Source organism: Pagrus pagrus, assembly GCF_965226575.1.
Source record: "Pagrus pagrus genome assembly, chromosome: 18".
Lineage (NCBI taxonomy): Eukaryota > Metazoa > Chordata > Actinopteri > Spariformes > Sparidae > Pagrus > Pagrus pagrus.
The window spans coordinates 11232148-11245399 of record NC_140202.1 but is presented as its reverse complement, the minus strand read 5'-3'; the positions used below and the strand labels follow the sequence as shown (position 1 = coordinate 11245399).

The 13252-nt window shown below is 41.7% G+C and overlaps 1 protein-coding gene across 2 annotated transcripts in view; it reads right to left on the bottom strand.

Annotated features, from left to right (window-relative positions):
* Positions 1-13252, bottom strand: part of arhgef10 (Rho guanine nucleotide exchange factor (GEF) 10) — a 53625-nt gene that overhangs the window by 38586 nt on the left and 1787 nt on the right. For both annotated transcript variants that reach the window (XM_084381115.1, XM_084381116.1), the window contains exons 2-4: positions 7489-7599; positions 2261-2662; positions 744-1088 (exon numbers count right to left, since the gene is read on the bottom strand). In XM_084381115.1, coding sequence (XP_084237241.1) covers positions 744-1088; positions 2261-2662; positions 7489-7525 — 784 coding nt within the window. In that variant the 5' untranslated portion in view covers positions 7526-7599. The remainder of the gene's footprint in view (positions 1-743; positions 1089-2260; positions 2663-7488; positions 7600-13252) is intronic.

Genomic DNA, 13252 nt, shown 5'->3' with positions numbered 1-13252 from the left:
CACTGATGACTCCATAGCTCCTTAATTACCTATGATTTAGTTCAGATGACAATTTCTTAGAAATGTTCTTCCAAACATTTCCCTTGACACATGTACCTGGTTTTAAAGTCCACTATAAGATATGTTTTATCATAAACATGCATTGGCAAAAGTGATAACTGTAGCAAAATGTCCTTGTTATGTCATGACAAAGAGATCTCTCATATGAAGACAACACAGCAAAAAGAGTTCAGAACTTCTTGACTTCATCGCACACATCTATGACTTTCTAAACTCTTACTAAAACATCTAAGTATTTCAATCTGGTGTAACCTTTGCAAGATAATTACAGTGTAATCAGACTCCTCAGCATGCCAGGCCACAGGCTTGAACTCAGCTGCTGCTAGATTTTAGGGAAACCGGAAAATCCTAACAGCCAACACACAGATCTTTGGGCTGGGCTAAATTTAGTCACTACTTCCTTGTGGCAAGGCTTTAGGAAAAACAAGAGAAAGAAGAAAGGACAGGATAGCTGAAGCTGAGACAGCAGTTACGTGTCATGGCCTTGTATCTCTAGGCCTGAGAAGAAGAATTTCACTCAGAGTAAAGAATAATCACGGCCTTGATATGCAGGGAGTTTTCAGTTGTTGTAGATATCTCAAAATAAACATCGGCGTATACCTGGTCTACCACATAATTATCTAATGAGTCATTATTTAGAAAGGTAATTTCCAAATTCCCCACTGCTGCAGGCTCTACTTTACCATCCTCGTCCACTGAGAGGTGTCGAATGATGACGGGTGTGGTGTAAGCTGGTGTGATGAGTGGTACACCGGAGGGGGTTGCATAGCCACAGGGCACTGGGACAGAATATCCTGAGGTGATGCCGGCAGGGCTGGTGTGGGTATCCTGGGATTCTCCTGCTCGTTCCTTTGGCTCTATTGGTGAGGAGGCCGAAGAGGAGGGTCCATGTTGCTGCTCAAGCTGCTGCAGCTGGAGAGGATTGATGTCAATCACAGAGTAGGGGTTGACTTTGCCCTGGGAGGAGGTCCTGGGGACGGCCTGTGGAGGGTGAGGGTCGTCGATGGATGCATCCTGGCCCTCCCTGCCTGGTGAGGGAAGGAAGATTCATCACAAGATGCATCAAAACTATGCTGCGCCAGCAATATGATATTGAAAAATTCATGATTGGCTTATTTGTAATTAAACAATATTTTTTAATTTGATTATTATTCTACTTATACTCACTATAGACACAGACCCACAGAGGCTGGGTGTAAAAGTCACTGCTGTTTAATAACTTCTGGAACTACTACTAGGAACCACTTTCAAAAATGTTTTTACTCCATCCATTTAAGTTCTAGTTTGAAAAAATTACTCACATAACACCAAATGATTCAGAATTTTTGTCATTTCTAATACCTATAGAATTTTACTCATCAATTAAACATTAACAGTCAGGCATTCACACTACAACACTTGCTTGTATGGATCATGTGTGAACCACCAATGCTCTCCCACATCTGTGGTTTGTTTGTTCTTCAAACTAATCTGCACAGGTGGTGCAAAGCCTTGTTTTGAGAAGATTCCCTTTGCCTATATATTTGTAACAGCTGATTTCAGTTTTAGAGCCTCTGAGTGAGGATACATTTCCAAAGACCATTTGGTCATTCAGAATGAGCCTATTCAAGCAATTTTAGTTAAGGTTACAGAGTATGGTAAAAGTTGACATTTTATTGCTAAAGCAGTAAATTGGAGAGGCGAGAAACACAGAATATGCTCTGAATGTGAGGTTTCTCATGATGGTAACAATACAAGGTGTGCATAATTGTTCAAACAATGCATGTTTGTTAGGGAAACAACTGAAAAATGAGTGCAGTGTTGACGTCCCGCTCTACAATACTACATAATCAGTGAGTGAGTGAGAATAAGTAGAGCCTGGCCCTGCCTGCTGCTGCTGTCACGGTTTTCAGTGATAAAAGCCAGACAACCCCCTGCACCAGGCAGCCAGAGATACAAGGTGTCATGAGAGAGACAGACTGCCCCACTTTACTGCTTCACTTCAGCCTGAGTTGAAGGGGCTGGATTAGAGCCAGATAATGTACACAAACATGACAGGAGAATGTGGAGACATTTTGATTGATGTTAGAAAATAGACATTGCATTGTTTGTGCTCAACTAATTTCCAGCTGTAGTGCAGAGAGGACAGGCTAAAAAGGGTTCAAATACTCTCAGTCCCCTGGAGCCAACAATAAAATGTAAACACTTTTTGGTTGCAGACCTGTTCTTCCAGGATCTGTCTCTACGTCATCGTCAACGAGAGGGGGTGGAGGTGGTGGTAAATCTGTCTCCTTGTCATCAGTGCCCTCAACAGCAGATGTCCCCTCTCCTTCTGCTGTCGCTCCACCTGCTGTGGAGGATCTGCTCGTAGCAACTTTTGTGTCTGTTGATGATGGAGCTGTGTCAGGTGTGTTGGAAGGTGCTGGTGGGCTCGGGCTGGGGATATTGCCCTCAGGGTGACTGGCCACCATCTTGTCCTGGCACTGATCTGTGCTGCTGGAGGCTAGAGGAGCTGGAGGTGCTGGGGGCAGGCGATCAGCCTCAGGGATGTCGTCACCACTGTCGTCAAAGTCAAAGGCCTCCCCCTCATCTTCATCTGCAAAGGGGACGCTGTCTGCCAATACTGGAAAAAGAGAGATGGTTCAGAGAGATAGAGTGGTGGGTGATATAATATGTATAATATATATAATATATACCATGAGACGATAAAGATTTGTCAACTTTTGACTTTTTGCTGAAGAAGTTTTCCCTTTTATATATGTGGTCATATTTGACATTGGAGGCAATATTGAATTTTGTCAGGTATTTAATTCACTGGAAAAACATACATTACCATCTTGTTATTGCATCCATAAACTGTATCACACCTGAGTGTCCAGAAAATGTACAATATCCAACAATACACAGCTTTCACAATTTATAGTCTGAGAGATGAGTTAGATCACCCAACCCAATCGGAACAGATCAAATATATTCAAAGATTCAAAGACTCAACAACGGGCAGGGACTGTTGGACAACTGGGTTTATCAATTGCAATTTATAGAGTCTTGTGAATGGGAACTACACAAAGAGCACTAATATTTAAAATTCTGCTAAAAACTTGTCTGATTGTCTAAATATATCGTAGATTGTCAACTATAGTGGAGTAGGACTCTGGGATGACTGGCAGTCAACATACCACACTGTATGCTTTGGGGGATTTGGCAAAACATAAGTGAAATTTATTTAGGATTTTAACTCACAGACTTCTTTACAGAACGTTAACAGATACACTGTGGGTGGCAGTTTTAGTCCTTGGGCTTCTAAAGTTAAAAGACTGAGCCACATGCAGACTTATAATTAAGGGTGGGGTCTACTAAAGCAGTATATTTTCTTACAGAAATTTTTACATCAAGGTTCTGCACCAAAACAGCACATAAGCTGCTCTACTTTATAGCAAAAACAAACTAGGGCAGAGCTACACGTTATAGTTAGCGTTCAAAGGCGTCACGTTCACTTCAGAGCACTCACTTGGCAGCAGACAGGAAGGGAACAACAAATGTCTTTCCAGTTTCCACACTGCAATTAGGCCAGCAGGAAGGAGAGCTGTGACTCCCTTCAGTGACTAGCACAGCCTGAGTTTTGCATTATTTCTGATCTGTAGGCCTGAATCATTGAAGCTCAATTAAGAGCATGAGAGAGTAAAAGGATTAGGAATGCAGGGGCTCAACTTTCATCAGCTCGCTTCATGTTTTGGCCCTTAGAGCTGAATATGTAAAGACAGTATTAGGTTTCATTCACTGGAGCAGTGAAAGACAAACATTCAAAAAAATTCAAACTGAATTCAATGTTGTGGAAAATATTAGGCAATCATTTAAACAGGGTTCACAGAAGGATAAACTGAGGCAAAAACCACAGAGCCTGGATGGAAGGAACTCCCACTCCCTTCATTCAACCCGGATTTTCCTATAGATGGGTCTCCTTAATTTCTCAGAATGATATTCTACCTTTTTCAAAGTTTTACTCGGAAGCATACCTCAAATTCTTTGTGAGCACTGTGATCAGTAGACACATCATGACTGTATTAGCGTACAGTCTAAAGTCTTGCTCTCATATCCTGACTGTGTTCCCAAAGAAAACACAAAATTCCAAGTTTATTCCGGGTTCATTTCCAGAACAACAGGATCAGATGGCCCCCTCTGTGACACTCGCCGAAATAGCTCAGTTGGGAGAGCGTTAGACTGAAGATCTAAAGGTCCCTGGTTCGATCCCGGGTTTCGGCATTTTGACCTCTCCCTCCCCCCTAGCCATCTCTTAGTCCTGCACAAACATCTGTAAAGCCTGCAACACCTCAGCTACACCTTTTCCTCTTGACACCTATCAAAATCTGTATGTTTACCATTTCCAACAGGTTTCACGCAGGACTCAGTCAACTTAAAGATGCACTATGTAGTTTTGGGGAGGATATTCTAATCAGAAAAGAACAATTTTCATTGACAGATTTTTTTTAAGCCTAAATAAATGACAATAAACAAACGCTCATGACTGAATAGACTGAATAAACAAACTGCTCTTAGAGGACAACAAAATGTCATACTGCTTTTTCTATGTTTATATTGGGCGAACCCGGCCACCTCTCTAGTTTCCAATATTGTTCTGGGGACCTTATTTTTCTCTGAGAACAGCTTCTTTATTCAGTTTGGCAAAAGATGAATATTTCTGAGTTTGTATTATTACGTCATTAATATTGTAAATATTCAAATTCTGAGTTTCAATTTCTTCTCCAAAACTACATGGTGCCCCTTTAAGCATTTATGTGACCATTTCATGGTAAGCTGACAAGGTTATTCTTTACACACAATTACCATAAAAACAACCACTGTCACTGTTGCAACATGCTGTGTTATGCCTTCAGGCTTCAGCAGTCCACTGATAGTGACCAAGTAAATCTTAACTAAAAGAAACTCCCCGTGGCCTACCCACTAACTTTGAAGTCCCTCACAGCAATATACACAGCTCTAAATCACCGGAACGATTCCCTCAGGCACTGACAGGTAGTCGTTCTACCCTGTAGTCAGTGTGTAAGGGAATGGTCTGTGACTAATGTTCCAGGTCACCTTTGTGACCCCATGTCCATCTGCACCCATGACTTCAGTTCACGAGAAGAGAGGTGTAAAGAGCAAACCTGGAAAGAGAGATGCTATCTGTCTTTTTCCATCTGTGCTATAATGAAGGGTGTGGGACACAGAGATAAGGCACAGCTAGCTAATAGTCAGAGGTAATCCAGAAAACAGAGAATTCAAAGTTTGCACAACTTAACTTCTGGCACAAACTGATCCAAAGGCCGAAATAGCTCAGTTGGGAGAGCGTTAGACTGAAGATCTAAAGGTCCCTGGTTCGATCCCGGGTTTCGGCATTTTGACCTCATAATCCCACATAAACGTACACTGTTTAAATTCTCCATAATTTCGCATTAAATGCCCTTACATGCAGTCAGATCCACTCTGTTGTGCCAATGTGAAACACTTGACTGCGCCAGAATAGACCAGGACCTGATCTGATTGAATTTGGCCAGATGACAAGTCACAACTGACCGTTCAATAAAACATCTGCAACCGTGTGTAGATCAGACCAATGAAAGTTGGCTGTCTGGGTATGCATGTTTGCAGCTTAATTACACAGATTGTGCTCGATGCTGACCTTACTTTGCGGTGCAAGCACACATGTCTGTACACACATACACGCACATTACCATGTGAGGATCTTCTAGCCCGGTGATCGTCAACTGGTTGCCAATGGGCCACATTAGGCCCACCAAAGCTTCCCATCTGGCCGACAGAATATTGAACGTATGAATGATGAATGCACCAGTCTGACTTACTAGTACAAGAGGCCCAGTCTGTCTTGACAGCGATCTTTGATTAGCTTTCTAATCCTGGCAACGAACCAAAAAGTCCCATTTCATTCACTCATTTTACAGAATCAGATTATTCCCTAACTCCTTCCTCTCTAATCTGTGGACCAACCATCAAACCGCCCGGCGCCCAAGCTGGCCCTTCCCTTTGGCTGACAGGGCACTGGAAGTCAGGAAGTAACTCCATAGTTGACAGAGAATTACTGGGCTTATCTAGTAGACACAAGAAGGGTCTGTTGTACATTGTTTAATTGAGTTTCAAACTGAGTGTTTTGTTGTACTTCCTGAGATCCCAAAGAGGAGTTTTTTTTGTTAAGATAGGGACTCATTCATTGGTAGTTCAGCTGGGGTTTTGGTATTGAGCTCTGACTGCCTCTTTGGCAGAGGTCTGAGTGCACTTTCTAGCTAAGTATCAATCATTATAATGGATTTCCCATGTTTCTTAGGAGTCTGTTCACACTGTTATAGGCTCACAAAAAGAACATCAGTTTTGTAAAAATGTGACAAATACTAAACATTAACAAGCTTATTAGACCTAAATATTGTTTTTTATTTGGATCCATCACCCAGAGGTGTCTGCTTAGAAAAAAATGGCGCTTGGACAAATGTAGTTGATGACCCCTCCTCTAGCACCCCCCCTTTTAAACCCTAACCCTAAACTGGAATTAAAAAAATATATTCACTTTGGAGGCTCCTCTCATCTTCCTCCCCTTGTGCAAAGTACCAGATCATTGAGAAGTATACATGCAAGTGTGTGTGCACGCTGACACACATACGTAGCTGAGCTGTTCATTGTCAATTCATAATTACAATATGGATTCTGTTCTGCGGGCCACATCTCCACTCTGCTACATAATGATCTGCTCAAATGAGTCACCGAGTTGCAATCCGCTCCAGCATCGCCCTGGCAACAAAGCAAGTGACCGGCCAGCTGGAGACGAAGCATTTCTCTGGCCTGTGTCTATCCCTGGAGGCTGTGTGTTTCAGTGTGTCTGTATGTGTGTGCGTGCGTGCTGCAGCAGCAGCATTCAGCCTGATACTGAGGCACATTGTCTGGTATTCACAGCGGCGCAGCACATTTTACCCTCCTTACTCCCTCGTTCCTCTGCCCACACACTCCACAGTGGAGGAGAGGAATCTGTGTTGTTTACTCGGACTGTGCAGCTTCACCACCAGCCCTCCAGGAAGTGATCTGGCCACAAGATGAACTACAGAAGCTAGCAGGTGACACTACTGTTCTCATAGTGTAATCTTTCTCTCAAAAGCAGACTGCCAAACACATGTGAGTGGAGTCTGGTAGCAGCCCTGTGTTGATATGTTGAGACTCAACTGGAACAACCTTTAACTTTTTCTGTTCCATAAATCTCAGTTCAAAACCTGTGGCCCGTACGGGGATCGAACCCGCGACCTTGGCGTTATTAGCACCACGCTCTAACCAACTGAGCTAACCGGCCTATGTATAACACATTTGTCATATCATATTTCCCAAATTGCTCTATGTGGTTAAGGGCAAAGTGCATAGCATGTGTGAGTGACAAAGCTTTGTTGACATTACATTCAGGAGGTGGGGGAGGAAAGTCTTCCACGTCCATGCTTGCTGCTCTTCTCCTGCAGAAGCTCTTCAGTCAGCAGCATGAAGGGGGATGAACTACGCCGACACACATTCCTGAGGGAAAAAGACAAACGTCATGAAATGGCAAAATAGACAGGTTTATACGAACAGTATTCCCAAATGTGTTTCCTTACATCACAAGTAAGGCACTTATGGCTTGGCATACGTTAACCAGTCACTCCCCGAAAGCCCAACCACACTTGTTGTTCCCTGATACTCAATCACAGCAGAAGCTGTGTTGTGGTCACGGTCTGGTACGTTTTGTGTCAACATCAGAATCTGAACCAACGCTAATTCAGACAAATGAATGGGTGAATGAAAACAAAAGAATCTCTCATGGTGCTCCTGGGGACTGTTGACACTACCACGTGTTGAAGTGTACACAACACTCTCATATGCTAATTGTGGGTGTGTGTAATGTCAAGGGTACAAACAGGCTTGCCCACCATTATAATCGATAGGCCATGCCCTGTGGAGTAACCATTGTAAAAGAAGGATGTTGGGGGTTTCTGTAACTAAAACAAAGCTATTCAAATCAGGTTCATGTTCAGTTTTACTCTTGTTTATTGTGATAATAAAAGTGAGTAAATAGTAAACATGCATCCCTCGATTAGTTTACTCAGCTGTGGCCTTATCAAAATTAGCAAATTTAAATAAGACTTAAATCACCCGGATTCCCACAAGTAGACTTTTGCACACTTTAAGATAAGAGATCAAATACAATCAAATAATACAGCTGAAGGCAACCACTACTTGTACCATTTAAAAGCACTTTTACTCAAGCTCCTGAAATGTCCATTCTCATGCTTGATTCTAAGAAAGGTTACATTAAGCCTCAGGCAGTGGAAGATATTTTAACTTAAACCAAAATTCAAGAATGTTATCATCTCTCTATAGGTTTCCCCAGGTAGTTATATTCTACTAATAGACTTGACTCTTGACATGACTTAAAATAAAATCAACTACAGTATGTATAAGCATTTAGGGTGCAGAGGTCAATGTGACGTTTCGACTTAATAGCAACTGCACATTTTAGCCCAGGGTAATGGCATTAGCATGCTGAGGCAGGAGAGACCTTTGGACCTGCATGGGCAGGAGAGACGTTGCATTCCTCAGCAGCACAGCCTTTGTTTGCAGATGTACAATTTGTATCCAGAGGTGACAGTTTCTGTCAAAGGCCTCCTCTCGAAAAAAAAAAAAGAAAACTGGTGCTATTTCCAGCCAGACCTCTTCAGCTTGCTCGTATCCACAAGAACAGATGACAGATTCATGACATCATGCTGTGGCATAAAGCAGCCATTGTGTGGTATGTATGCCCCATATTATATCCATGCAATCTCTGTAGCTTAATACAAGCCACAACACAAGGGCACAACTAGTCTACTTCTGACTAATACAAGCGTGCACCACAGTGTTGCAGCAAACAAGATGCAAAGGATAACTCATTCTGAGTCTCAAAGCTTGTTTTGTCTACAAATAATGTGAAATCCTCTGCTGCTTTGTCCTCCACCCTATCCACCGGGCACAAGGCCAGAACAGTAGATGTGAACACACAGGGCCACTGTCTGCTGAATACAGTGCGGCTGACAGATAATGCTAGCGCTAAACGGGGCAGGTAGAGTTTGCACAGCCTGAGGAGAAATAGCTTAGACAATAGAGAAAAATCCAAAGAGACGGAGAGTGGCGGCTACAATGCAATACAGTATGACTGATGATGAGGCCTTCTCTAGGTTATACTGCACAGTCGGAGTAACACCATGTATGAACAGGTAGTTACATGACACGCATTGCTGTACAGTGACTGGCAGATTTTGGAGATACAACTCACAGCTTAACCCTGACAGGAGCCTTGAGGGGTGTAGGGGAAGGAAGGAAGGAAGGAAGGGAGTGGAGAAGTAGAATATTCAGGTGTGCTCTTCTTGACGCAGAGGCACAGAAGAGACAAATCACATGATCAAAGTAAAAGAAAATCTATTTTTTAAATTTTTTTTTATTTTAAGATAAGACAAGTTTTAAGATCTATATAAAACCCTTTACTTTGACTTATCATGTGTTTTCTGATATCGTTTTATTTCCATAGAAAGTTATATAATGTTTAGATTATTTTAATTGCATCTACTCCTCCCTCAATATAGTAGTCATTAAAAGGTTAAACTACTTTACTATAAAGTCCATTTCCAGTGTTTGTATATTGGAGGCTTCAAGCTTCACTTGAATAGTCAATATTCAGCATAACTTTTGTATGCTGAATATTGGACCAGGATTGGCTTCCCAACAATTTGTGATGTCACAAATCATGCTTGTAGGCCCATTTCTTAAAATCTTTTTTTTTTTTTACACTTTCAGCAATGACTGTGAAAACAGCTTTCTAGTGTCAAACTCTGCACATACATAAGTCTACAAAGTGAAGCTCAAACATTCAACTGTAGGAACAAGAAGAAAAATACATTTTTGACCGGAAGGGGAAAACGTTTTTCTCTCATTTTTTTTCATTTGTAATATGCATTTACACAACACAATGACTGCTCTTGATTGCTTTGTCGCACATTAAGTTGAGAAGCAAAGACAGCCTTTGTCACTCCTGCTTTGAAACCGGTCTGCAAATTCCCCAAATCCTACTCTTTTTTTCACCTGCTTCTTGAAGAAAACTAAATGCAGCTTTCCACAAATGACATCCTTCCTGGTCAGGTCTGTGGTGAGGAGCGACTTCAAATGTGGTATGCAACATACAAGCACCTGGCTCATCCCCTGGAGATGACCAACTCAACTCAAAGCACCTACATCTGTCAGCAACCTGTCTGTACTTCAGCATTGTAAACAGTTACATGGTACAACAAACAGGCCGGTGAGTAGGTTCATCTTAAAAACCTCTACAAAGAGAGCAAGAAATTATTCATCATAACTATTTTATAATCGCTCAGCTAATCTGTTTAGTGTCTATTTAAAACCTACTGTATTTCCATCTAATCTGAGAGCAATGATTGAGGACAGAGCGGAAGACACCAGGCAGGTAAATCCAGCCATATAGTTGATGACAGACTCAGCTAAGCATGTCATTACACGCTCGGAAGGCAGAGTTGTGTTCTGCAGACAGGAAAACAGTCATCTGGCCTGCTGGTGTAAAGACAATTTGCTCACCTGTGTGTTCCTAATAACCCATGTTAAAGAACAGACAATGACAAGGACAGTATGTTGACAATATGTACATACCACATTGTCAACATAATCCATAGAGTGGAGGACAAATTGCCACTGATGTTGCTCATAAAGAAAATTCTACAGCTGTCTATAGGAAGGCATTTTAAATGTCAAATGCATATTGTTGCAGATTCCTTTATTTTAAAATGAGACTACAGTAGATTAACTCTTCAGTTTGTTACTTCATCAATACTATATAACCTTTGTAAATTAAGGATGGGCCAAGTGGGCACACATGCTGACCTTTCTATGAATTCATAATAATGCACAAACCGCACGTCATCTTAATAGATCTAGGAATGATGGAAGTTGAAGACGGACACTTCATATGGTAACTGGAAAGAAAAGACTTTCCTTCATACTTTTAATTATAGATTTCCTCCCCATACTTTCCGACCTGGATTTTAAGAAGCAATAACCTTTTTCAAATTCTCCAGATCTGCCCTGCCCCAAACCCTTACCAATCACTTATGGCAAAAATTGTGTAGTCTATGTCAAACACCCTGGTTTTGTAAGGGGGTTTTGATTCTCCTGTGCAGTTTTCTGGAGTGCACTTAATTACAAGTGGCATTCCACACACCGGCAGAAAGTCATAAACAAAAGCCTGGAGGAGCGGCTGGTGTGAGAGAAAGAGACTTGGAGTCTGCTGTGAGTGTCTGTCTTTGGCTTTGCAGTTCTTTGTCTGAATGTTTTATTGAGCAGCATGTCCCAATCTTCTCCCTCTGCCAGGATTACAGTAATCAGGCTTCGACCAAAAACAGCACATCCCAGGCCTACAAAGAGTGGACGGATGGATTTAACGAAGTACTGTGATGTATTTGTGGGGAAGTTCAGGGGAGGATAGGACAGCAGCCTGCAGCATACTAACTACAATCACCACCTTGCAGCTGTATGCCACCGTGCACCAGTCAAGTTGCTGTTCCTGAGCTATGGTGTTAAATAATGACCAGAACATCTTTGCAGAATATTATGATGACCTTTGACGTTTCTGATATCAATTCATATGAAAAATGTGTTTTGTGAGGTTACAGTGACCTCAATGCGTTTTTCCCTCAATGCGTTTTTGAGAAAACACGTTCACAAGAATGGGGGTGGAAGGACAGATAACCCAAAAACATATTGCTAAAAAATAATAGTACTGCTACAAATGCCTGTACTGATGGGTTGTGTAATTTATGTTTCATAAGAGAAGAAAAGTTTAGCTAATACATAATTATAAATGGCTAAACAATTAAGCTAATCAACATTAAAAACCCACTGCTCGTTTCCTAAAATTGTGAATACAAATGTGACTACAGTATATGATCAACAGGTTGTCTACTGTGCCAGAGATAATGGCAGCCTGGTCCCTGAATCTCAAATTGAATGCTCTGTGGCTCAGTGAAGATCAATCCCAGAACTTTCACAGTATCATGGTATCTGGGCCAACCAGCCTTCACAGCACACCACACTTCACCACCCACCAAGACCTCAAAAGGGGCGGAGAAGCTTACAAACAGGCATGGTATTGCTGACTTGCAGAAGTGAGAAATCCTGAAACTGTTGATTAGCTCAGCAAAGGATAAATTGAAAACATATTAAGACACAAATATCAAAATAAATCACAGCTAAGTAAGCAGTCTTCCTCATAATTAAATCTCATTTTGTTTCTGTAGTAGAGTCAAGTGTTTACACCGCCACTCAATCCCCCATTAAGGGCAACATAACCTACCCTCAACACACTGAACAATCAACACAACTAGAGGACCAGAATGAAGTCTGGTATTACTCATCAGATATAATCATAGTCACCCATAATCACCCTTATGGGTGTGGATAATAGGGAATACAATTCAATAATCAGGCCTGCAGGACTGTAGTACTTGTGTTTGGACATGTGAGGGGGAACAATTCTAAAGCCATGTTTCAAGCCGAATGTGGTCAATGCTAAGCTACTGCAGTGACTCATTACTGCAGGGTGTCGTTCATAATATTACTGTATGTAGTCTAACCTTCACGGTGCATCACAAAACATTATAGTAACCCAATAAAAATCTTGTGAGATCCCTACCATAAAAACAGCATTTTTACAGAAATTCTTTTCCATTACAACCATGAGGCTTATTTTCTACATTCGTCTTAACTTGGAGGAAGAGTCTGCTTTCAGTAAAAAAGACAAAATACTGATATTGCCCTCCCGGCCTGGGAATCACTGAACAAAATGAAAGACTGGGGCTGTAAAATATTTTAACCGTGGTGTCCATTTGAAAACAGAGGCAACCGCAGTCTTGGCTGTCACTCCTAACTGGTCTCCACCCTCCCAGTTAGCCACACCAAAGCTTTGAGAGCCATACATGTCACCAGCAGAACACAATCCAGCGTGTGGTGAGCAGTGGATAAGCAGCTGCTTCAAAGAGCTTTTGTTGACTGGCTGGGTTTAAGCTCTGAGCTCATTTAAATATGAATAGAGATACTCAGTCTGATGACAATTAATGGCCACAGGAAAACCACAAAACTCTTGATCATCAGA